General features: G+C 44.5%; 1 protein-coding gene across 1 annotated transcript in view; it reads left to right on the top strand.

Moving 5' to 3' along the window:
* The window catches only part of EXOC6B (exocyst complex component 6B), a 161,003-nt gene that overhangs the window by 58,442 nt on the left and 75,317 nt on the right, over positions 1-27,244 (top strand). The window contains exons 7-17 of the mRNA XM_075189075.1: positions 5,772-5,942; positions 6,246-6,314; positions 16,393-16,476; positions 17,196-17,242; positions 17,906-18,026; positions 18,441-18,512; positions 18,632-18,729; positions 19,215-19,320; positions 20,045-20,154; positions 21,727-21,838; positions 26,563-26,697. Coding sequence (XP_075045176.1) covers positions 5,772-5,942; positions 6,246-6,314; positions 16,393-16,476; positions 17,196-17,242; positions 17,906-18,026; positions 18,441-18,512; positions 18,632-18,729; positions 19,215-19,320; positions 20,045-20,154; positions 21,727-21,838; positions 26,563-26,697 — 1,125 coding nt within the window. The remainder of the gene's footprint in view (positions 1-5,771; positions 5,943-6,245; positions 6,315-16,392; positions 16,477-17,195; positions 17,243-17,905; positions 18,027-18,440; positions 18,513-18,631; positions 18,730-19,214; positions 19,321-20,044; positions 20,155-21,726; positions 21,839-26,562; positions 26,698-27,244) is intronic.

The raw sequence follows: 27,244 nt of genomic DNA, 5'->3' as shown, positions 1-27,244 counted from the left end.
TTGCTGTGTATTAACGGCAGCACCTAAGTAAGCTCTCATATGTTCTCAGCTACTTTAGTGGCCCTCTGAGCCTCTCTGTACAGCTCAGGGGTGCTGGATGCCAGGTTACCAATCGGCAGTGATCTCTGATTCCCTGTACGGCAGGACCTCACAACTCTTGTTGGTGTTGCCAACATGCACTCATTTTGTTATTGTGGTTTGCGAAAGTGTTATAAAATTGCACTATAAGGCAGAATTATATTAGTGGAGTAACTTCAGTGTGTCCTGATATACTGGTTAGCAATCACTGCGGTCATTGTTGAATTAAATACAAACATGTAGGGCCTGATTCATTAAGGAAAGTTAAGCAAAAAGGAGTAATTTTGCACCTTCGTAAAACCATGTTGCATTGGAGGGGGGGGGGGGGGGGGTAAATTTAAAATGTGTTCACAGATTTATAGTTGGGATAGGACATGTCCTAGATCACCTTTAACTTTCAGTGTAAAAATAAAGCAATGAAGTATTTGTGTGCCAGTATTTAACTTAATGCAAAATAGAAAAATAATTTGCACCCCTGGCATTGTAACATGGTTTTGTCCAGGAGAAAACATAATCCTTTTTTTTGCCTTACTTTCCTCAATGACTCAGACCCATAGAGCTCTTTATAGACAGACAACACATAGGATGTTACGGTGTCTGTTCACCGGCAGCTTCCATGTGGATGGACGGATCACGTTGTACAGTTCTGGTCTTACGTGGGCACCTTGTCGGGTATTTTCCCTGGTACTGAGTGTGACTTCTCTTGTTTGTCAGGGATTCTGTTCTTTGTATACTTCATTGCATGTAATTGTGGTTTTGTTGTTACAATAATGCATCCAAAAATGTCTGTGAATTTGCTGTGTTTAAGATATGACAACTAAACGGTGTTTGTTACGGAAACTGCGGCTGCGGTAATGCGTTCATCTAACGCACTGGTGTGACCTGAGACGCAGCGCTGTGTGTGTCTGTAGAACGGCAGACGGCTAGTTATAATCACCAAATAGTATGCTGGTTATTTATGTATATAGCACCAATCAAGTTACGCTGTGATGATGATACAGAGGATATATAATCATTCATATCCATCCCTGTCCTATTGGAGCTTACAATCTAAATCTCTACACCACAAACAGAGGCACATGCTAGGGTCCATTTGTCAGAAACCAATTAACCCTTCATTAGATTATTTTGGAGTGTGGGTGACAGCAATGCTAACCACTGTGCTCTCCCATTTACACTTTAGCTAAAGAATAAACTAGTACTAAATCAACACAGATATTAATCTGTACTTGTACAGTTCAGCCGGCCACTTCTTGGGTTCAGGGTTCATTCAATCCTCATTATTTATGGTCTTCTCCAGTGATGTACAGAACAGAGCACTAATACTTAATGTATCCGGCTTCTAGAGCATGTATTTTATGTGCAGTCCAGTAGGGGGGGCTGTGTGACCAATCTTTGCACACCAAGTGCTGTCTGGATAGCTAATGAGAGCATTAGACAAATGAGTGGCATGGACGGAGGTTACAGGGCAAGCCATTTGTATCCATAAAGAGGAGCTTAAGCTCCCAAGCAACAGATTAGCAGTTAGAGAAGACTGATCAGTCACTGATTATACCTGGTGCTTTGCTGTGGTGCTGAGAGGCTGTCTGACAGGCTGCTGCAAGGCCTTCTGGGTTACGTAAAGTGAAAGTTAGGACAATCATTGCAGCCAGGGCCCCTGGTTTATTTTACACTTCCCCTGGGAGGTCCTGCCATGAAAGTAACGCTACACCTAAGCCCATTTATCACTGGCTGGTGATGGGTCCCAGCCTCTGCTGTATCAGAGGAGCTACGGGTGTGTTGGGGAGGCTTACAGTGAAAGTTAGGGTTTTCTTGTGACGTCATTTTTTGAAGCTGTCTTTATTTACAGCAGATGTTTTAGAATTGGTTTATGGTTTGTTTGTTTTTTAATTGAAATATCAGTCGTCTCTATAGGCTTCTGCGTTGCCAATGTGTATTGCAGGCCTACAGAGTACATGCATGCACGTCTATAAAGTAGGGGTATCCTATGTCTAGAGGACGACTTTCTGTTGTCCAATCAATGCATCAAATTAGTCCAAAATAATTTGATACCTATGTACACTCCAGTTTCTTGTTCTGAGTGAGGGGGCACTGCCAGGGGTACCCTCCGCTTAGTGCGCTGAGTAACGGTCTCTTTATTGGGACTTACTGCCAAAGGTGCTGGGTTATTTACAACAGCTGATGGGAAGGCTCTAAAACGTGATTCCATGTTAATTGTCTTATGATCAGGAGACCTGTTTCTAATAGAATCATGCAATGCTCTCTGCTGCTTGATAAATGATATTAGTGTTTTGGACATTTATACATAAGCAGTTTGTGTGAGACACTACACAATACACAGACTTTGTGCTGAACAGTTTGCACTATTGTATGTGTGTAATCTGATAATTGTCGTCATTGCCTATTCTACACAGAGCGCGTTACATTTTTTAACTTTTCGAAACTGTTTTTTTATTTGTTCAGGGGGGTGGGGACGGGGGATAGTTTGCTAGAATTCCGTAATGTTTTTTTTTTTATGTATGTTGAAATGCAAATGGCTTTCTGGAGGAATTTATGAATTACCCCTGGGAGGTTGTATAATGGGTCTGACCTTCCGAGCTCCGTACAGCCTGCATTGTGGAGCACACTAGCAGCCATCCAGTAGAAATCGGACTTCAAGTGAATCACTTTCTAACTTTGCATCTGATACAAAATTAGATTGTAAGCTCTGGGGCACAATGTAAGTACAGTGCTGTGTGTCGGAACAGGTGGATATATTTGGCTGTTACTTAACAGGTTGAGTTTAGCTATTACTTCTGTTTTTGTTTTTCAGATCATTATTCATTTTAGAGGTCACCTTGTCTCATTCCCTGTGTCACATATAAGTAATGGCTCCTGCAGAGAGATAGATTATATATATATATATATATATATATATATATATATATATATATATATATATATATATATATATATATATATATATATATATATACACACACACAAGTTAACCCGTGCATGATACTCATGCATTCTAGTCAAATCAAGATACTTAAGGTGTTAAGGTTCTTGTCATGCATTTGGGCCTAGCCCAGGCCTCCTCAGGGGAAGAGCGTTACTTCCCGACGCAAGCGCCCTTTTTAATGTGTGTTCATGAGGTAAAATTACCTCACAAAAATGAGTTTGACCCCTCAACTCGTAAATTTAGCCTTTACTACCCCTCCCGCGGGGGGAAGGGGGGATGACGGAAGTTAACTGACTTGACTATTCTAATTTTTTTGTCAAATAATGTCAGTATACCAAATTTCAGGTCAATTGGATGAGCCCTTTCTGAGAAAATAGTTTTTTACACACACACACACACACACACACACACACACACCTCTACACATGTGTGTTCATGAGGTAAAATTACCTCACGAAAATGAGTTTGAGCCCTACCAAATTTCAGCCCTTTTTGAATTTTTTTCCCCACACACACTAAGAATTTAGTAGGTCAGTGTATAACTCTGCCCAGCAGGTGGCGCTGCAACTTGCTTTTTTTTTTCTTCCACACACACACACAGACGCCACTAAGCATTTATATATATATATATATATATATATATATATATATATATATATATATATATATATATATATATATATATATATAAATTTTGCACATTCCCCATATAATGTGCTGTTCCTAAGCACAGTCTTATTTGTCCCTCACTGCAGGTTTATCGTGCTTTCAGGTTAAGAAAGTCCAAATATGTGAATAGGGCAAACCTGTTGTGTCCTATGAGTCGTGTGATCTGACAATAAGAACCAAATCCTACCGTATACAGCGGTATTTGTGTGTGAGTGGGGCCGGCCAGTGGTTGGTCAGATCTGACCCTACATGTACATAGGCCGAGCGGCCGATGAGACGGGACATCTCTAGCGCAGTGACACAGACGTAAGACCTGCCGGACAGCGACAGGATATTGGGGGACGGCACAAAGAACTAGACCGCTCCGTGTTAAAAAAGTGTTTAATAAACAATTAAGAATGTTGTACTCTTTAAAACGTGTTCAGGTGAACAGACTAATCTGCGCTGCGCTCTCATCGGTGGCTTCTACTACCACCATGTATTATTTCCCACATGTCGGTAGCAGTGCTCTCCGGTCACCCAGGGGCATTGTCTTTCTGGGGATGGACTGAGCCAATATCCACATCTAACAACTCCAGCCTTGTAATGTAACAGGAACTTGTAGTAAATGTAATTTATTCCAGGCAAGTTTTATGAGGTGCTTACCTGTGCAAAAATACTAGTGTCCGGTGTAACTAGGGGTTGTATTATATGGCTCTGGCAGGGGAAGGGTTAATACTGGTTAGTATTGCTGGTGTAACTAGGGGTCAGATTATATGGCTCTGGCAGGGGAAGGGTTAATACTGGTTAGTATTGCTGGTGTAACTAGGGGTCAGATTATGTGGCTCTGGCAGGGGAAGGGTTAATGCTGGTTAGTATCGCTGGTGTGTCCGGTGTAACTAGGGGTTGTATTATATGGCTCTGGCAGGGGAAGGGTTAATACTGGTTAGTATTGCTGGTGTGTCCGGTGTAACTACCGGTTGTATTATATGGCTCTGGCAGGGGATGGGTTAGTATTGCTGGTGTAACTAGGGGTCAGATTATATGGCTCTGGCAGGGGAAGGGTTAATACAGGCTGGTATCGCTGGTGTCCCCGGTGTAACTCTGGATCTGGTGTATGTAAGCACTTAGGGATTTTGTTTTATCTCCACAGCCTCCAGCTTACACCATTTCCAGGCTGTGCTCCGTAGGTTTCTCCAACCTTTGATCTTGCCATGCTCCCTCTCCCCGCAGAGGATCGCAGGCCTGTGCTCTGGACCTTCTCTCCTGTGATTGTTCTCAGCCAGCACTCTCTTATAGGGCCTGTCATGGGCTTCAGACAGCACGTTTGCCCTTTGTTCAGGTTAAAAGGTTTCTTGGCATTCGCCTGCGGGGAGGGGTACAGCACTTAAGCCCCGTCCAGTCCTAAAAAGGAGGTAGTTTTACACCTCCTTGGCCGGTGTTACAGACACCTCCATCTCCCGCAGACACAAACGTGGGTGAATGGAGTCTAAGGAGAGTGTATGTAGCAGTGACCTGTGTCATGGACTGTACATAGTCAATGTTCCTGCTCTTCAATGTGTCCGCTGCTGGGGGAAATAGTCTTCTGTGCAAAACTCAGCTCCTGCACTTTATCAGTCCTAAGTCTTACACACCATCATATATTGCTTTCTGCATTTATATTAAACTATGCAAAGGAGCTCCTGATAGTACGAGATCTCCTGCATGTGTCGGCCACAACAGGAATCCCAGAGACTTGAAGAACATTTTGTAGAGTAAGCAGTATGAAGGGGCCCCTATAGGAGCTTTGTCACCTTGCTGAATGTTGAAGTGAGTGGGAATATCGGGTGTGTGGTGTCCGAGGTGGCCATGAATGCTTCTGTAACGATTTCACAACTCTACAATACATACAGCAACATCTCAGGGGAAGTAGAACCTAAACCTTGTCTTCCTCTCCAAGTATCTGAAGCTTTCATAGTGTGGGATGAGTCCATTCCTCTCCCATTGAACTCCGCAACAAATCGGTTCTACTCTGCAAATCAGTTTGTTGTGTACATATAACATGGATCTGTGTTATCCTTCGAGCACATACATGCTGTGAAACATGTCCTCTTCTTTGTAGGCTCAACAGCAGAGAAGCCTGGACAACATCCTGGCTCTACAAACCAAGGGGGTTCCTGGAAAGAGATACAGGAAGGACATGTGCCCAAGTCCAGAGGTGAACGGGACGAGCCCAATGTCTGAGCAGGACTCTGGGATCCTTGATGTTGAAGATGACGATGAAGAAGAGGAGGTACTGTCATTTTTCAAACACAGAGGGTGGGATGTGAGGATTAAAGAGTATCACAGCTTGATTTATATCTGTGTGTGTGTTTTTTTTCAATAATATAAAAGAGAGGGTTTACATTCTAACTGGAGGAGGAAACGGCTGAAACGAGAGGAGCGAGTGTAGCTCCGTGGTGATTGACAGTTGTGAGGGTGTATTAGTGTGAGTAGTATAGGTCGGAGTAGGGTAATGTCTAATAAAGAGATCGATTTTAAGAGACAGTCTAAAGAGTTGAAGGCTGTGGTTAAAGTTATAATCCTTCTCTTCCAGGCCCCGGGGACACAGGAATTAGTGGACTTCTCGCCGGTATACCGCTGCTTACACATCTACACCGTGCTGGTGAGTGCGCTAATTGTTGGCTGTGATGATATCGCACACACAGATCATAGCTCTTGCCTTGTCTGTGATACCAGATAATTGGCCCCGAATTACAACGTGTGGCCCCACAGAGAGCCTTATGCTCATTAACAATCTGTCTGATCCTGCCTGTAAATATGGTGGTAGCATAAGCTATGGATCAGTGTGTGCAGTAACATGCTATGTCCTAGATGTGATTTGACTACTTGCCCATGTGCTAACAGTTGGATCTCATTGTCAATACAACATGGTGCCTGTCCTTGTGGGGAATAATATTGTTTCTGGGTAACTCTACTGTCAGTCTTGGTATGGCCTGTCCTAACTTTTCCCACTGATGCAACCAGACTACATGCAACTATGTGATAATATCTGAAGAGGGAGTCAGTGCAATGCATGATGGTACCTGTAGTTTTCTGGTTCTGTGATGTCACTGCAGAGAAGAGGGAGTCAGTGCAATGCATGATGGTACCTGTAGTTTTCTGGTTCTGTGATGTCACTGCAGAGAAGAGGGAGTCAGTGCAATGCATGATGGTACCTGTAGTTTTCTGGTTCTGTGATGTCACTGCAGAGAAGAGGGAGTCAGTGCAATGCATGATGGTACCTGTAGTTTTCTGGTTCTGTGATGTCACTGCAGAGAAGAGGGAGTCAGTGCAATGCATGATGGTACCTGTAGTTTTCTGGTTCTGTGATGTCACTGCAGAGAAGAGGGAGTCAGGTAGTGCAATGCATGATGGTACCTGTAGTTTTCTGGTTCTGTGATGTCACTGCAGAGAAGAGGGAGTCAGGTAGTGCAATGCATGATGGTACCTGTAGTTTTCTGGTTCTGTGATGTCACTGCAGAGAAGAGGGAGTCAGTGCAATGCATGATGGTACCTGTAGTTTTCTGGTTCTGTGATGTCACTGCAGAGAAGAGGGAGTCAGTGCAATGCATGATGGTACCTGTAGTTTTCTGGTTCTGTGATGTCACTGCAGAGAAGAGGGAGTCAGTGCAATGCATGATGGTACCTGTAGTTTTCTGGTTCTGTGATGTCACTGCAGAGAAGAGGGAGTCAGTGCAATGCATGATGGTACCTGTAGTTTTCTGGTTCTGTGATGTCACTGCAGAGAAGAGGGAGTCAGTGCAATGCATGATGGTACCTGTAGTTTTCTGGTTCTGTGATGTCACTGCAGAGAAGAGGGAGTCAGTGCAATGCATGATGGTACCTGTAGTTTTCTGGTTCTGTGATGTCACTGCAGAGCTTTTCCCAGCCATGACTGCTTTACTTGCTGTGCTTCACAGAAGCTCCTACAAAAGGTTAATTCTGTAAACAAAGTGATAAAAACCAAATACAGACACATTACTCCGGCAAATATTGGCTTTATTACAGATACTGTTTAAAGTTTGGAATATAAAACTTTAGCTGCTGAAGAGAATTTGTTCAGAACGACAATCTGATCAAACTTGGATAAGTAAAAAATCTGATGAACTTATCAGGCTTTATGCAGTGTGTTCACTCAGTGACTCTTTATTATACTCATTACAGTCACAATATAGCCCCTGCTTCGCTGATAACAGAGAACAATAACTACTTGACTGTTACAGATATTTAACATTCCACGTGCAAGACCCTCTCGTGCCCAATACCCTGGCTGGGGCAACGTCAGAAGTGGGAGATTTCAGACAGGTGTAGCCTTCTAAGTGGGTGACATTCACCCATCAGACTTCAGTACTTCCAGTACATACCGGGGAATCACAGTTTAGGAATGAAACCAATCCCCGGCCCCCAGCACTATTGATGAAGCAGATTTCATGTGGAACATTCTTTTAATTTATAATTGGGGATTTCTGACTCTAACAGGAATCCTGAGTGACTCATGTGAGTTCCTGGGAGCACAGCGGCCCCTCTCTGAATATATCATTTTTACTTTCTTTTTCAAAGCCATGTTTTCCAAAAAAACATTTGTTTGCTATAAAATAGACTCACAAATATTATATTTGTAAAAATTTGTGGAGTACCAATACCTCATGTGTCTTTCTGAGATGGATGATCATTGGGTGACACATCCACCTCATCTGTGAGTGTATGGGAGCTTTCAGCTATAAACACATATATATATATTATATTCATAAATGTTACATGTTGTCTACTAACTTTGGTTCCACACATGTTATGTGGTCCATTAAAACCTTGAAATGGGTACAGTGACCACCAGCGTGTGTCATGTGCGATATCTCACTATCGGGTATGTATTTTATTTTGATTTTACTTTAGTATGGCAACGCTCCTTTTATCTGGCTTGTAGGTTCACAGATCCTGCTATGTCTCCTCCCTGGCTCTGCCCACCGCTGGGCACCAGGCAAGTAACATTGACGCAAATCCTAGAAAGATAATGCCACTGGCAAGGTCAAAAGAGACGATGTGTTTCTGCAGCTCGTTCTTACTGGTAGTCATAATTGGAAAACCTGTCCTAAGTGAGATCTATAATTGCTCTGATAAGATGCCAAACTCTTAACCTCCAAGAAATGTAAAGTAAAGACTTGTTTGATGAGCATTAGGATGTCATTACCTTTCTCTGGAACGCCGAGGAGACGTTGAGTTTGTTTTCTCTGTCGGGGATCACGGAGCGGACACCAGGACGTGTCTGTTCCCGCTTTTGTTTGGGTTGCTAATGTTCCCTCGTGCTTACGCTGGGGTACCTCCCTTTTGTCCTGGTGTCATTCAGGAGCTAGGGAAAGGGGTCTCTCGGAGTTTACCTACAGCCTTGGCAGGTGTCTCTCCTCCTCTCGCTGGAGCGACAGCAGGCTTGGTTTACTCTTCTATCAAACCTTCTGTTTTGTCTGTGTGTCGGCAACGGTTCATGTCCCATAAGAACCCCCTGGTCTTTCTGGCAGTTGTGTGCACTCTCTGAAACAACTGAACTCTGCTTGGTGCCGTATTGTGGACCAGTCACGGCTCTTGTAATAACTGACTGTAAATTACACTGTGCAACTCCACCACCACAATCTTCCAATGTTCTGTAGACATACTGTTATAATGGGCGAACGACCCTGCCTGACAGTGTATTAACTGTGTCTCCTCCATTGGATGGAGCCCGTGCTCACCAGACCCTGCGGACAGTGTATTAGCTGGCCCTGTACTACGTTATATTGGATGGAGCCCGTGCTCACCAGACCCTGCTGGCAGTGTATTAGCTGGTCCTGTACTACGTTATATTGGATGGAGCCCCCGCTCACCAGACCCTGCTGGCAGTATATTAGCTGGTCCTGTACTACGTTATATTGGATGGAGCCCGTGCTCACCAGACCCTGCTGGCAGTGTATTAGCTGGCCCTGTACTACGTTATATTGGATGGAGCCCCCGCTCACCAGAGACCCTGCTGGCAGTATATTAGCTGGTCCTGTACTACGTTATATTGGATGGAGCCCCCGCTCACCAGAGACCCTGCTGGCAGTATATTAGCTGGTCCTGTACTACGTTATATTGGATGGAGCCCCCGCTCACCAGAGACCCTGCTGGCAGTATATTAGCTGGTCCTGTACTACGTTATATTGGATGGAGCCCGTGCTCACCAGACCCTGCGGACAGTGTATTAGCTGGTCCTGTACTACGTTATATTGGATGGAGCCCTCGCTCACCAGAGACCCTGCTGGCAGTGTATTAGCTGGTCCTGTACTACGTTATATTGGATGGAGCCCTCGCTCACCAGAGACCCTGCTGGCAGTGTATTAGCTGGTCCTGTACTACGTTATATTGGATGGAGCCCCCGCTCACCAGAGACCCTGCTGGCAGTGTATTAGCTGGTCCTGTACTACGTTATAGTGGATGGAGCCCGTGCTCACCAGACCCTGCTGGCAGTATATTAGCTGGTCCTGTACTACGTTATATTGGATGGAGCCCCCGCTCACCAGAGACCCTGCTGGCAGTGTATTAGCTGGCCCTGTACTACGTTATATTGGATGGAGCCCTCGCTCACCTGGGTCCCTGCTGGCAGTATATTAGCTGGTCCTGTACTACGTTATATTGGATGGAGCCCCCGCTCACCAGACCCTGCTGGCGCAGGGCAAGATGTCTCCGGGGCTCAGATTTCCCAATAAACTAAAATCATACGGGGGATATTTTGTTTACTCTGCTGTAGTATTTCCCCTTCTGTCATGTCCCAGCTTGTACTCTCCCTCCAGGGTAAAAGTATACCGAATGTACCTCGCTTAAGTCTCTATCCATTTTATTATTCATATGGATGCAGGTCCTGTACATAATTCCTCATTTCTCTGTACATGTGCATTGTTACACATGAGCTGGTTCAGCTGTTCTGTTCGACCTGCTTCATTCTAATGCAGAACGTCTATGATTCTATGGTCTCTGGATCAGATACAGTGCAGACAATGATGTAAGGTGCAGTGTGTGTATAATATGTCGTCTTGTGGCATAACCTCAGATCCTACAAGTGTCCAGCGTGCTGTGTGACCTGTAGGGTCGGGGGGTCGCTAACCCGCGGTAGCTGGAAGCTAGCTGAGGTTGCACTACCATTGAAAGGCTGGGGGGGGGGGGGTTTAGCTAGGGGTGACAGACATGTCATGTTTGTACCAAGAAGGTTAGATGAATTCATATTCAGTGTGCCCAAAGGGGAGAAGAATGGTGTTTAATCAGCAAGTACACACCGCCATATGTTCATTGTAACTGGTATGTTTATTTGGAGGAAGAATGTGCCGCGGCTGAGAAATGTTTTGGAATGTGCTTATTGTGCCTCGTTCCTCCTTTGTCCTTTGCCAAATGCAGAGAATAGGTCAGTGCTTCCGACTCCCTCCTTTGTTCTGCTCCAAGTTCGGGGGTGTGAAAGTACAGTCACAAAATGACCCACACGCTTGTGCTCCCCTCGCTTGGACCGACCCGTGACCTGCTGATAAGGCCTTCGCTGAGCGATGGGCCGAATCCTGTTTGCCATCTAAAGGAAGTGGTGTCTTTTGTTTTCTCGGCGGAAGCTTTGGGGCACGAGCACTGGACTCCAGCCTCCCAAATTCTTCTAATAATAATAATCAGAGCGGCTGCTTCCGAGTAGCACCATATGAACTTTTGTCCTGTGGATAAAAAGCCACATTTAGCATAAACATTACAGTATTTATTATTCTTGTTTTTGTGAAACCGACCCTGCAGTCACCCCCTGTCAGGGCCGCCTTATCTGTGGAGCAGGAGTTCATATTTTGTAAGGGAAGGAGGTCAGCCCGCGGTCAGACTTGAGGCACCTGTAAATAAGATGCTGCACATTATCACACAGCCAGCCGCAGACTGCCGCAGGAAACTCTGAACTTTCTCAGGAAGGTTAACAAGGGAAAGCAGAGGAGGCGAAGGGGGTCAGCCCGGGGTTAATGGAGCATTGAATGCTGAACTTGAAATGGCCGTGGAACAAGACTACATCTGCTAGCAGGTGTGTGTGAGTACCTCTGTGGTGTGGTAGCACATCTGTTACACACTACATACCCCAACCAGGGTGTCCCAACACAGTTATTCTGTGATACTGGGATCTTGTACACTGAATATAGGATGACACAGATGTCTGATTGCAGGAGAGCAGAGCGCTCACTCCCTCTGACATTCTCTTGTGTTTTGTCCTGTGAAACGATCCTCTGGCTACTACCGTCCAGTGGAGGAGTATTATATTGTTGTATAGCAAATTACAAGAACACAGTTATATGGAAATGCAGTGAGGGAGTCTGGATGTATTGAAACACTTGAAAAATATATGAGAAAAAAAAAAAAATTATTCCAATACTTGTAAGTAAGATACACTAAACGGTCGAAAGTATTTGGCCACACCTGTTAATTATTGAATTAAGGTGTTTCAATCAGACCCACTGCCAGAGGTGTATAAATCAAGCACCTACCCATGCAGTCTGCATTTGTGATACACAATGGGGTCGTTCTGAAGAGCTCAGTGACGTCAAGCGTGGTACTGTGATAGATGCCACCTTTACAATAAGACAGATCGTGAGGTTTCATCCCTGCTGTATATTCCACGGTCATCTGTAAGTGATATTATTAGAAAGACGAAGCGTTTAGGAACAACAGCAACTCAGCCACGAAGCGGAAGATCAGGTAAAATCACAGAGCGGGGTCATAAATGTTCTACAGAATAAATACACACAAATTCCCACAGAAATACTCCAACATCTTGTGGAAAGCCTTCCAAGAAGAGTGGAAGCTGTTATCACTGCAAAAGGGGGACCAACTTCATATAAAAGTATATGTATACAATGTCCTTACAGTCCTTGTTGGTGTAATGGTCAAGCGTCCGAATACTTTTGTCCATATAGTGTATATCAGTGATGTGCAGGTAGTACATGAAATAGGAGGAGTGCGTATTCCAGTGATGGGGAACGCTGGGAGTCTGTGAGATATTCCAGTGATGGGGAACGCTGGGAGTCTGTGAGATATTCCAGTGATGGGGAACGCTGGGAATCGGAGAGATTCCAGTAATGGGGAACGCTGGGAGTCTGTGAGATATTCCAGTGATGGGGAACGCTGGGAATCGGAGAGATATTCCAGTGATGGGGAACGCTGGGGATCGGAGAGATATTCCAGTGATGGGGAATGCTGGGAATCGGAGAGATATTCCAGTGATGGGGAACGCTGGGAATCGGAGAGATATTCCAGTGATGGGGAACGCTGGGAATCGGAGAGATATTCCAGTGATGGGGAACGCTGGGAATCGGAGAGATATTCCAGTGATGGGGAACGCTGGGAATCGGAGGTATTCCAGTGATGGGGAACGCTGGTAATCGGAGGTATTCCAGTGATGGGGGAACGCTGGGAATCAGAGAGATATTCCAGTGATGGGGGGCGCTGGGAATCGGAGAGATATTCCAGTGATGGGGGGCGCTGGGGATCGGAGAGATATTCCAGTGATGGGGAACGCTGGGGATCGGAGAGATATTCCAGTGATGGGGAGCGCTGGGGATCGGAGAGATATTCCAGTAATGGGGAGCGCTGGGGATCGGAGAGATATTCCAGTGATGGGGAGCGCTGGGGATCGGAGAGATATTCCAGTGATGGGGAGCGCTGGGGATCAGAGAGATATTCCAGTGATAGGGAACGCTGGGGATCGGAGAGATATTCCAGTGATGGGGAGCGCTGGGGATCGGAGAGATATTCCAGTGATGGGGAGCGCTGGGGATCGGAGAGATATTCCAGTGATGGGGAACGCTGGGGATCGGAGAGATATTCCAGTGATGGGGAACGCTGGGGATCGGAGAGATATTCCAGTGATGGGGAGCGCTGGGGATCGGAGAGATATTCCAGTGATGGGGAGCGCTGGGGATCGGAGAGATATTCCAGTGATGGGGAACGCTGGGGATCGGAGCGATATTCCAGTGATGGGGAACGCTGGGGATCGGAGAGATATTCCAGTGATGGGGAACGCTGGGGATCGGAGAGATATTCCAGTGATGGGGAACGCTGGGGATCGGAGAGATATTCCAGTGATGGGAGGCGCTGGGAATCGGAGAGATATTCCAGTGATGGGAGGCGCTGGGAATCGGAGAGATAACGAGTGTTTTAGTTGTATTGTAACGTGTAATATCCTCTTTCTATATGACACAGTCTCCAGGTATTTAGTGTTGTCTGTCTCGCTGTTACATGTTCCACATGATTGAAGTGTTAACATTATAGAAAGTAAAGATCCTAAATATGTTATATGTAGTAAAACTCATCTCTTTCCTTTGTGCGGTATGTGGTCCATGTGTAATCCTAGCAGTATATCTTTGTTACTTGATAATGGTGACGCACACACAGGTCCTGATATTATTGGGAATTTTCAATGTTAGGGGACAGTGAATAGTAATTACTGAGTCTTTATTTTCTGCTTGTATTTGCCTAGACAACCAGGGCATTTTCTTGGCTTTACAGGTCTCATTTAGGCAAGTTGCTGGTTTTATAATTCATATTAATATTAGTGCAGGATCCTGTGTATGAGGGGCAGTCTGGTGTAACATATAATATCCCTGACATGCAGGGCACGGAGGGCCAGGGATGATGATAACGTTGGCGAGCCCCTGTCCGCTGGCTGTGAGACAGATGCCAGACGGCTGTATCTGCCCATCTCCTGCCCTGGATGCTGAGATCATAGGGGCAAGGCCCCGGCAGCGATAAGGACACAGGAAAAAACCATTAGTGGGGTAGCTGCCTGTGATAACCGCTGGCTGCTACGTGCTAATGGACCAGCTACTGTTCCTGCTCCCCCGAGGCCGCCAAGTGAACTTGTTATGCTGTCCTGCTAAGCTCTCCGTGACCCTGTGACCCTGAGAGAGAGGGGGGGGGGGGGGGGGGGGCAGCTCCTGTTACATGATCCCAGGAGAGGGTTAATGGCTGCGTTCATTCTTAACCCATATCTAGCTGGACTCTGTAAGATCAGGGTTTAGCTTTCAGTAATTGTTAGGAAACAGAGTTTGGGTGTTGGACAGATTGCCTTATATTCAATAGATATTTAGTTTATATACTTATCTTACTGCTTATGAGCTCATTATAAGTAGATGACGCTGTGACTATGGAGTAATCCATCTATACACTGTTTGATTTGCTTATTTAAAAGACATATCAGAGCCGAAAATGTTTGATTAGAAGAAATAATATCTTGGTCTGCATAATATAGCAAGTACACGCTGTATATATTATGTATATATGTCAGTCATCCAGAACATCTGCCTGCCTGTGTATATATCTATTACTAGATGTATGTTTATTCTGGATGAACTTTTTTGGATTCTTGTTGTCTAACTGCTATTGATAGGTGGGAATGGCCCTAGATCTAGAAGGGACCGTGCTTTTAGGATAGGATTCCTCATTATTGTGTTTTTATTATTTACTGCATGTGATTTTATGTCATCCCTGGCAAGTAATTCTATGTGCAGGTCATCCTGGTTTTCTGCAAAGATCTCTACTTCTCGGCTTATAATTCTCTATCTGTTATATAATCAAGGCGCCCGCTCCTGGCATGTCACCTGGATGTTGGCGTTATGGAGCAATGTTTTCTCTGTGAGAGGTCATTAGGGTGTGTGGAGAGGGTGGGATCATGGAACCTAGTTTAATGTCCGTCACAAGTAGATTGTGTTCTCTGGACCTCTGGTAGAGATGATCGATGAATGGCCGTTAATCTATACACTGGCATCGGGCTCGCTGGGATCCTGGCACGATGTGCCAGTCACTCAAGCACCGAGATTAGTGGTGCTCTGTTATCCGTGTAAGCCAATGATGATTGGATAATTGTCACATGATGAAGGTAGTCAGTACATAGGCTGGGTACACATTAAGTGTTTTCAGGAGTTTATCGGGCCTATAACCTGATAAACGACCGTTCAGCCCGATATCGCATTAGTCTGCACGCTTAAACAATGACCGATTATTGTTTGAAAGCACATTCTATCATCTCAATTAATTTTTAAACCGGACTTAAAATCTGGTACAACGATGGAACAATGTTGTTCCAATCCTGCAGTATAGCACTCAGGACCGGCAGTGTCCATAGATCTCTGTGCAGTGTGCAGAGTCACCATCTCTTCAGATGATGGTTATTACAGATGAAGAGCACAGATCTGAAGGTAAATCGTGACACGAGTATAGTGTGTACACAGGAATCAGCTGCTGAGCGGGATCTTTTTTTTTTTTTTTTTTTCTTTGATCGTTAATATCGCATTAGGAGAAATGTTGTATAGTGTGTACCCAGCCTTACAAAGCATGTTAGATGCCCATGTCCTGAAGAGCTTACAGTCTATCTGAGGCCACTGATAAGCTGATGGAGGAAGCGTCTTACTTAAATGATGTCCGATGTTTCTCTAGAAAAAAACGTTGATTTGTTTACAAGTGGACTTTGGGAGCTACAGTTTTTCTCAGGGAAACAGCGAATTGTCTTTTTTTTTTTTTTTTTTTTACCGTAACTTATTTTATGATTTAATACGAGTTGCTTTGCTTGAGGAATGTCCATTACACCATTATTGTCCATTACACCGCGTTGATGCCAATCCTGCTTTTAGACTGGCGGAGATCTTGTATGTGGGCTCCGGTATAGTCAGTGATTTGTGTCCTTGTTTCAGGGCTCCAGAGAGGTGTTTGAGAATTACTACCGGAAGCAGAGAAGAAAGCAGGCGCGTCTCGTGCTGCAGCCGCCGTCTAATATGGTAAATCTTCGCACCACTGTATTTTATTCCATTATATTCTGCATATTTACGTTTAGTAGTATGATTGAGATGCGCGTTTCCCAAATGTCACAATTTGCGGATCTCAAAAGAGACGAGCTGGAGTTTCACCCAAAGTATCACCCTGTTCTATTGATTTTTTTTTTTTTTTTTTGCCACATTTCAGACTTGGGGGTCTATTTGCCAATTATCTGGGTTTTCCATGTATCTTTCGAACTATTTTTCTGCTGATCGCTCCAATAATTATCGCATGCCTGCCAGGACAGGCCTTCTGAAACATTCTGTTCCGGCAAAGTACTTTCCCCCCCACCCACCGGTCTTCAGATGCAGCGGCGAAACACGTTCCCTCCCCGTTTTGGCCATCAGGCATTTAAATCCACACTACGAACAGATTACATTCTCCAGCTGCTGTAAGATGCTTAACGCCACCGTCAGCATTTTCCAAATGATAATTTCAGTAATGTTTGCAAACACTCATGAACTCTACATGTAGCGTTTTCACCTAGCAGATAGAAAACACAATCTGCTGAAATCCAAGACACTCCAGCCTATCATACACCAGCTGTATAAAGCTATTGACACGTGGAAGCAGCAGTTTCCCTGATAGCAGAAATCGGCAGCTCATAGAGCTCCGGTCTGACGCCAGCGTTGTTGTGTGTTCTAGGAATTGTCGCTATTTACTGTAGAATCTTCTCTTCCAGCATGAAACTCTGGATGGATACAGGAAGTACTTCCACCAGATAGTGGGGTAAGTGGGCCACTTTATTACATACACATCCAATGCACTTACAATGTTTTGCGTGTGGGGATTTTGAGCACTTTGGGGTTTATGTTGTTACCCCTCTGACCAGTAGAAAACAGGGAACCATTAGTCGCTCTCCTCCCTAACTCATCAGCTGTATAGAGTTGTCTTTTGGTTCTTTGGGACGGCACAGCTGGAATTAAGGCAGTCTAACCGGTTTCTGGGATTCATTTATTGGGTTAGGTGGGTAGCACTGACCTTTTTTAGGTGTACTTTGTTTGAAAACGTAATTTGTAAGTTTCCGGGATTTACCAAAACTACTGCTATATGAAATAATGCTATAAGGTGAATCACTTTTAATTATCAACGCCAGACGTCATGTTTTTGAGTCTATGCAAAGGAAGTTGAGACGAGGTCCAAATGTATTCTTTCTCTATTTCAGCATTAATATTGAACAATAGACTAGATATAAAGTAAATGTCTCCTGGTTTCCTATGAGGAACCTACGACCAAGCACATGGCCTTTGTCCTACTGGGTCGGGTCCTACAAGTCTGTTATTGTAATCTGATACCAAGACTTTATACACAAGAGTATCCTACCCGCCCTGCCATTGGGGCTGTGGTTATGCTGTATGTTCAGTTTTACAGCTTCATGTTTTTATTTGACAGATTTTTTGTAGTGGAAGATCACATCCTGCACACTACGGTTGGTCTGGTCAATCGAGCTTACATCGATGAGTTGTGGGAGTTGGCATTATCAAAAACAATGGCTGCTCTGCGGACGCACTCGGTAAGGGTTATCACTAACTGTCCCACTGTACTGTGTAGATTAGGGTCCCTTAAATATAATTCTGTAAACCTCCTGCCCTCAACAGAGGTCTACTGAGACCCCTGCCTTTCTGGAAATGCCCATCATTCTGGACCTCCGCTGGCCAGATTCTGTAATGATTTATGAATTCTGGTGGAGAGGGGGGTCCAGGGTGTGACTAGAAATGGCTTGGATGAACTCTGTGGCCATCCAATCAGAAGGATTCTTTGACCCTTATTGACCGTTGCAGAAGCCAACCAGCAGGTGTCACCTCTGAATGCAACTGGTGGATCTTGGTGCTTTCAGTAAACTATGAGGACCTTGTAGGGATTGCATCAAAAAGTTGTAAGCTTTAACCTTTCTTCTACAAAAGAGTAATATTGCTTTGTCTTACAGTCTTACTGCTCCGATCCCAACCTGGTGTTGGATCTGAAGAACCTCATTGTGCATTTTGCTGACACGCTGCAGGTAGGTCGGACTCGCTCTCAGCTCATTCTTCCTGTGCCACCGCCGCTCCTCAATGTCTTTCGCAATCTTACGTTCCATCTCCCTCTATCCTGAAACCTTCTCCGCATTGATACCTCCAGGGCTACGGCTTCTCGGTGAATCAGCTGTTTGACATGTTACTGGAGATCAGAGACCAGTACAGTGAGATCTTGCTGAAGAAGTGGGCTGTGGTCTTCAGGTAAGCTCGTCTACCAACGTATATACAGCACTATCTTTCCACAGACACTGCTTCATCTCGTTCACCTATATACATCTTATTTATGGGCCAGGCGAGCACTTTATGGATGCTTTTTTGTCCCATGGAATCCCGTATCACCATGGCGTGTCCTGCACAGGGACCGTGGGATACTGAACCATGGAATACTGCCATCTAGTGTTGGGTAAATGCATATGAAAGTGACCACCCCCTATTATAAGCCATTACTTCAGTAAATAGGTATTCAGCATTTTTAATATGTTATGTCGTAGGTAGCCCTGCGTATGTTTCAGGGTATGGAAGGAAGTTGATTACATATGTTGCTGTTTACAGATTGGATACACACACTGCTGATTGTTAGCTGTCCATTCGTTACAGCTTTGTGTCTCACCACTGTTACGTTATTAACGAGATCTCTGGGGCGTTCTGCTCTGGAACAGTAAAAAATTATATTTGTTTTTGAGCAGGACTATCCTGGATGCAGATAACTACAGCCCTATTCCAGTGAATGATGAACCTATGTACAGAAAGACCATGAGCCAGTTCCCGTTCCAAGACCCAGACTTGGAGAAGGTAAAGAAATATTGCATTAGGGCCACGGTGCTACTGTGACTCCTTTATACAGATGGAGTATTGGTCTGTTAGGTTAATGGTACGGTCCGATGCTTGTGGTCCAGTCCATACTGTATTAGCCCCACTCAGTATTCTATGGGCGGGACACAGGACCGGAGACTAATTGTGCTGGGTGTGTAGAAGACACTTAATCCATCTGTAACATATTCTGCTAATGTTGGCTGCACATAAACACTGCAGCAAACGGCAAAACCTTGGATAAAAGAATTTTTTATTTTCCAAATGTAGATGTCTACTATAAATATTAAAGGATGACTATTTTAAATACTTTTGCTATAAAACTTTACCTAGTTTATGTGATGGTGCTAGCAAGTCTGCTTGCAGAACTCTGCATTGAGTACAGTTCCATTACTTGCTTTCTATTACCTGCCATAGCTTTATCGTCAGCTATCAGCCAAATTGAGGGATATGTGTCCTTAGTGGTGTGACTGGGTCCAGAGAGATCCGATAGTATGGCAGGTAGCAGACAGAAAACGCTCTGGTATACACACCCCCACCCCATGTTAGGCACAATTAGACCAAAAAGTTAGTGGCCCTTTAGGTGAGGTTTGACCACAGCCAACATAACACTCCAGCCGCACAAGTGATTATGTTATTTATCCGTTTGCTATTAGCGTTATCTGTTTCTGAGTCGTACAACTAATAAATGTTTTTAACCTTGCAGCAACCGTTTCCCAAAAAGTTCCCCTTTTCTGAATTTGTACCTAAAATCTACAGTCAGATCAAGGAATTCATCTACGCCTGCCTGAAGTTCTCAGAGGATTTACACCTCAGGTAAAACATAACCTGTTACCCCATGGTGGGTGGCCCTGGGCGGCGGGCTCTGGGCACGCTGGTGGCCCTGAGCAGGCTCTGGGAACGCTTCATGCTGTGTTTCTATGGGTAGTTTGGTTCTAGTGCCCTGTACTGGTTCCCAGGCCTCACATAACGGATGTTGAGCAGGTTGTAAGAATTAAGAGTATCGTTTAAGGACTCCTATTGCTTTATTGTTTAGATGATTTGCTAGAACAGGTCAGTAAAGCACATATTTAGGATTGTGCAGAGTTGGTTACATTAGGTAGGACATAAATACAACACTCAGCTGTGCATTACTACAGATGGACAGATTCTGCTACAGCTTCTCAGCCCACATTGTACAATAATCCATGTTCTTGTGACGCATTGAGCGGCATCTGACGGATCTCTAACGTTCCTTGTAACCCACATGCTGTCCTGATAGAGGAGAGGGCTTCCTGCTGTCTGCTCAGCCGTGTCCAGGCCACTAATCTGCAGCGTTTGTCAGGTAGAGGTGGATAAGAAGTAGAAAGGTCACTTAACCCCCGGGCTGTCTTTGTGATATTGGTGCTTTTGAACCCCCTTCTGGTGTAACCAGCCTCCATCTCTCACCCTGCCTCAGGAGATAACACCACTTGTCCTCTTCGACCTTCTAGACAGCCGATGACAGATCAAAGAAACTTACATTTCCCAGGCTTTGAAATCCCCGCTGCTAAATCCAGTGATATTACACTTAGCTGAATTCCACATCACTCCGTGTGTCAGGAATCATGCATGAATTCTTGGCCTAATTACAGGTTACTCAGCATATCTGGCTCTCTGTGCCTTTACAGCCGCAAGTCAGGCATCTCTGTCCCTTGAGAGAGGACTGTGCATTATCTCTGCTTCATCTGCCCTGTGCGCTGACAGTTTGCCCTCTAGTTCTCATTAGTCTGGGCGTTTTATCTGAGCTGCTATAATCTGTCGCTGCTACCGGCACTATTGGGATGTGTTCACGTCGTTCTTATTAACCAAGTTGATACTGTTTGCTAGGCCATTAACCCACAGTAGGCCGTTTTATACACCTGTATCTGGTGTTTCATAGTTGTCATTGGGAAATGCTTCATGTTCAAATTAGTAGCAATTGCTTTTGAGCAGTATTAAACTATATCATTGGTCCCAAAGCTCTGCTAGCTAAAGTGTGTAGTAGTGTACTAGTGTACAGGACTCAAAGTTATTTCGTACAGGTTGGCTGACTTCTCCGACAGACAAGTAGATACACCAAAATGGTATTAATAAGATATCTAATGTACACTGGGTTTTATTATGTCCGTAGCAGTATGTCATTTTTGTCCCTACAGGCTCCAGTTTTTAAACACCCTAAAATCTTTCTCTGTTGCTCTCCCCAGACTGTAACCTGATTTACTGAACACCCAATGAGACATGATGCACTATAAACATGACTGATTTATGTTTAAATTTATTATTTCCGTTTATTTACACACATGAAATATTAATTTTCCTTCTGCTGCGTCTCACTGATGTATATTCCTAGATTCCTGCAGAAATAGTGGGTTTGTTTTGTTCTTTCAGCTCCACAGAAGTGGATGATATGATCAGAAAGTCCACCAACTTGCTGCTGACCCGCACGCTGAGCAGTTGTCTGCAGACAATCATTAAGAGGAAGAATGTGGGTCTGACGGAGGTGAGAGGGGCCGCCGAGGGCTGTTTATCAGTATAGCGTTCAGTCGCTGGGTCTCACGCACTCGTTTTTCCCTCTATACACGTGTGCACGTTTCGGACGTCATTGACAATCTCTCGCTCCCCGACTTGCACTCAAAAAATTTCTGACGCAAAAGTGTGTCCTTACACGTGTGTTAATTTGCAGTTATGGCAGATGTACGCCAGGCGTGCGAATATATATACTTATGCTCAACGATAGCGAGCAGAGGTCACCTGACTGTGTAATAATAAAGTTGCATTACCCAATTTGTACACAGTGTAAGGGTCCTGTACACCAGTGTAAGTAAATGACAAATAAGAAATCCCAATAGACGGTTACAACCTGGCATAATCTAGAGCACAGCTAAGATGCCCATAAATTACAAATACAGGCACATTTTTATGTCTACGTGCAGTATGGGAATGTATCTGTACATCCATAATAAGTTTTCCTATGAAGGATCCTCTGTTCTGCAAATAGTGCAGAGTGTGAGCTCTCACCAGCTGGATGCTGTACACCCTGACACCTATGTAATAAAAGAAACCTACTCTATAATTACAGAAATCATACATGTATAATAACATATGTAGAGCTTTCTTTTTAGTTCTGGATGTCTTATGATTTTCTCCACTGGCCTGTTGTAAACTTTCTGATCTGTGTTTTTTTTTATAATTAGTTTTCATTTTATTCTGTGTCCTCTGCACTTAATGTCATCATATGTAGTTTTGCTGAGTTGTATTATTACATCTGTAACTGTTGGAGCAGAGTGTCTGTCTTTTACCTTCGCTGCAAACTCCCCACTTGCAGGAGACGTGTTTATAGTCTTCACATCTGGTGCTTTGTAAACCAGACGCCATTAAGTGGGTGGGCAGCAGGGGCGGATCTAGAGAATATTTGTACCCGGGGCGATGTAGGGGGGGGCGATTCAGGCCCCGCCCCCCTTTTGACATCTGAGGCTGCCGGCGGCAGCACACTATGTGCAGGTCCGTTCAGCAGTGACAGGCAGGGACAGTGTGCTGCCCGGATGCTCTGATTGTGTTTAAAACACAATCAGAGCAGCCGGGCAGCACACTGTCACTGCAAAAGGACCTGCACATAGTGTGCAGCCGCCGGCAGCAAGCCCCTGCTGGGGGGGGGGGGGGGGCGCGCCCCCCCCCCCTGGATCCGCCTCTGGTGGGCAGGGCGTGATTGCCAGTGTTAGAGGGCTCATTGCCGCCTGAAGATGGCGAGTCTGCAGCAAAGATGAGTGAGCGTCGGATACATTCTACTAAAAAGTGTATCTAACCAGCAAATTGTAGGATAGGTGTTAGGTTTGCAAAATTAACCCATATATTAGACATGAAGAAACTAATGTGAAAACAATGCATTTTAGTGTACATGTGAGAGGGAGAATACTCACTGGAATGTGAGAGATGAGCTGTGTATAGATTATTCTGCTGATGCTGGTTCAGAGGATGCACGTCCTCCACCCACACCGCCAAACAAATGTCAAGCTGCAATTACAATGGTAAATGAGAGAACTAGCGTGTGAGGCCTTTATTCCTGGAGGTGTTGTGTGCTCTACAGCCAGACAGCCACCTAGAGATCTTGGTCAGGCGTTGAGAACCGCGCACTGCTTGAACGCTCGGGAGCCCCCCTGAAATCCGCACAGCACACAGTTCCCCGGCTGTGTTTTCTCTGCGGCAGACAATCTGCATAGCTAGTAACGCACTTCTTCCCATGAAAGGGTGCAGGAACAATAAGGATTTAATTACTCATGGAGAGGAGTCTTGGGTGTGTTAGAGGCCAAATAAGAAGCTAAACTTGTTGACTGCTCGGGTGCCTTGTCGGGATTGTCAGCTCTCCTCGCCGTGTTCATGCACAGATTGATTTTGTAGGACTCCTTTTACTGTTAAAGTAACCACTACTTGTGAATAGGCTACAAACTGCTTCATTATCAGACTGACGCAGATATTGTGTGGCTTACAGCCTCCTCCGAGGCAGTGTGTTGCTTGTCTGCCGTACTTTGCATGTGAATAGAGGGTAAAGGTAAATAATTTAAATACTTATGTACGTACACCCCATAAAAAGCTTTGCCTGCCCCTATTTTTCTGTTTGCAAATTAATAAATTAACTTTTTTTCAGCAAATTTTCTGTAAGGATACAGAAACAGCCAATGTGTTTTACTGGCAGCCAGTCTCTTGTTCACTCCTTATACCTATGTAGTAAAACGGGAGAGCGAGATATTGCATTAAGTGTATGCTTACCATATTTCTTAGGCACAGAAAGCTTACATTATTAGCTGACCATGTAAATGCGCTTTGTATACAGTGCCTGCAAGTCTTCACTATCCGTGTTCTCCCGTAGAAAATTTTGCCAACCAGAGACATTAAGAAACAACCGGATGGGGGCAGTGTAATATTTTGCAGTAATATTGAAAAATGTTGGAGGTTATTGCCCCCAGCTGCCAGGACTGGTCAGACTGGTGGTCAGTGGTCTAACACACACTGCTGGCTGCATTGTTCACTTAGTGCCTGTTATACTAAGAGAAACAATGATTTATTCTATTATAATGCAACTCTATTCTGTATATCTTCCTAATAAACATTTGGCATCAGAATTGTGTACTGTTATTGAAATCAATGAATATTTATAAAAGACAAAGATTTAGAAAGCTGATGTCGCTATTTCATCTTATCTAAATCTATGTCCTTTATAAAGTGTGACCTCGTCTGTTTGTACGGCCACCGATAAACACTTTCTCAGTAGAAGAGAACTATTGCACTTAGAATATATATTATATTCTATCTCCTACGTATGATAACGTGATGGAGAAGGTGGTGTCGGACATTCTCTGGGCTCAGTGAGCGAGGAACGCTCCCAGACACGTCGAGCATAGTTTGTAGGTTCCAGGAGGGCAAGGAAACCTTTTGGTTGCTGTCCAAGCTTGTCTGGGTTTTCTTGTTATTTTTGTCCATGTTTGTTGTTAGTATGTACATTCCTGCGTTCGCCCCGTTGATGTGACTTGACACATGTTTGACTAGCTCACCCACCTCCAGATAATGAATTCTTGAACTCTCCCTCTGGGTCGTATGTTTTTCAGTGTCTGCAAGTCCTGTGCGGTGTAAACCCCCCATTATTCTACAGTGTCTTCTGTTATTAAATGAGGGGATTACTTGTGTATCCGAGCTTTGTAATATATTTAATATGTTTATTTGATTTTGAAGTATTCAGCACACTTAAAAGCTTATTATGTAAGACTAAAGTTTTTGACATTTTAGTGGCTCTGTAAAATGACTAGTTCTAGATATGCCCGGCTGGCTCCTTGCTTCTGCGTTGGAGTACTCCTGTGCATGGCCATCATGATTTGTCATCTTTATCATTTTACACAATAGGCACCTCTATTAGCTTTGTTGACCATGTTCCTCCATGGAGCGGTGTTTGGTCGCCTTCAGATACTCTAAGCTCGGTCTTCTCTTGCATTGAGCGGTGGTCAGTGCCTTGCTCGGCCGTCTTCAGATACTCTAAGCTCGGTCTTCTCATTGAGCGGTGGTCAGTGCCTTGCTCGGCCGTCTTCAGATACTCTAAGCTCAGTCTTCTCTTGCATTGAGCGGTGGTCAGTGCCTTGCTCGGCCGTCTTCAGATACTCTAAGCTCAGTCTTCTCTTGCATTGAGCGGTGGTCAGTGCCTTGCTCGGCCGTCTTCAGATACTCTCATTCTGCACTGTCTCCTTTCCATTGAGTGGTGGCCAATGTTTTGCTAGTCATTTTAATACACTATCAACACTCCTGTCTCTTTTCCTTATATTAACTGGTGGACAATGGGTCAATGTGCGTGTTAATAATCCTCCCAGCACTTTCTCTACTTTCTCCGGAGTGGTGGGGAATGGTTTGCAAGCTGTCTTAAGACAGTCCCCACGCCCCCCGCCCTCTTACTTTGTCTCTCGTCCTTCCAATGAGTGGTGAATGGTTTGCTGGCTGTCTTCATACAACATCCAGGTTTAGCTCTCGTCCTTCCAGTGAGTGGTGGTGCGGCCTTCAGTGAAGTAGCAGACATCACATTTTATTATTCCCAATACATTATACTATAAATGAATCTATACACAGTTATTAGTTAGATTCGCATTAAAGGACTAGTTGGCCTCAATTTATAGGACGTCCCGCATATCTAAGTCAGTGGCGACATCTGACACTGCATGAACCGCATGTGACATCTACAGTTGTCGCCATGCAAGCTACACAAGTTTCCTGTAACCATTGCAACTAATCAGATGTCCTTTCTCATTAGCTTCACTACACAGGACAGCGAAAAGCTGATATCTGATTGATCAATATTGATAACTTCATAGAGACTGGTTTGTGAGATTTGTTCATTTGTTGCATATGTGAATGGCTGGCTGTATACCATTGATCGGCAGCAAGTTACTATCAGAAGGGTCATATGTGGACCCCTAATCATGAGCCATTACCAGTTTTTGGTTCAGCGTCTTATGACTGAAGACATCAAATGCATGTTGGCTAAAGATTTCCTAATGTTCAAATAAATTGTGATACTTATCTGCGAATGTAATGACCCCCGACCTCCCAGGCCCTGCCCCCCCATGTGGTACCAAGGTCCTTCTGAGAATCATCTGAAAAAGATCTCTTCCCACCACTGCTCTATGCTCCCAAAAGAGAAATATATATCTGTATTTGTGTACATATTCTGATAAGTCTCTCTTTCCGCAGCTCGTACAGATAATCATCAATACCAGCCACCTGGAGATCTCCTGCAAGTTCCTGGAAGAGTTCATCACCAACATCACCAACGTGCTACCCGACACCGTTCACACTACCAAGTTATACGGCCTGACCACGTTCAAGGTGAGCGACAAGGTGCTAGTGTCCATCTGGGCCAAATCCTTCTGTGTGTGTGCCGGTACCAGCCGGAAATGTTTAGGACAGGATGATCGGACAACCAAAGTGTATGGAACGCCAAGAAAGAAATACAATTTTCAAAATACTCATGAATACTAAAAATAATTTTACAACTAGTCGCTTAGAATATACGTTTAATGAAGTCAAGTAATATGGAAGCCACTTAATAGTGGATTCACTAGGACTGTCAGCTAGTGAACGAGGGGGGAATTCAATTGTGTGCAAAGTTCCGTCAGTAGTGATGCTCTTCGGGATGTTCTAGTGCCGAAACATCTCTGGTTTTTGCTCCTCATAGAGCAATGTTTTACTTACACGGAAGAGAGCACAAGGATCGGACGGGACTAAGCACACAAATAAATTACCCCAATGCACCCCACTGCCCCCCTAACGTTTACTGGAAATTTTGTTCCCATTCTACCTTGAGCCAGTAGTCCATTGAATCGAAATACTGGTGCACCATTCCACTAAAATAATTCTCGTATTTTGCCGGTTC

Source organism: Mixophyes fleayi, chromosome 1, assembly GCF_038048845.1.
Source record: "Mixophyes fleayi isolate aMixFle1 chromosome 1, aMixFle1.hap1, whole genome shotgun sequence".
NCBI classification, from domain to species: domain Eukaryota; kingdom Metazoa; phylum Chordata; class Amphibia; order Anura; family Limnodynastidae; genus Mixophyes; species Mixophyes fleayi.
This window is presented reverse-complemented; position numbering and strand designations above follow the sequence as displayed.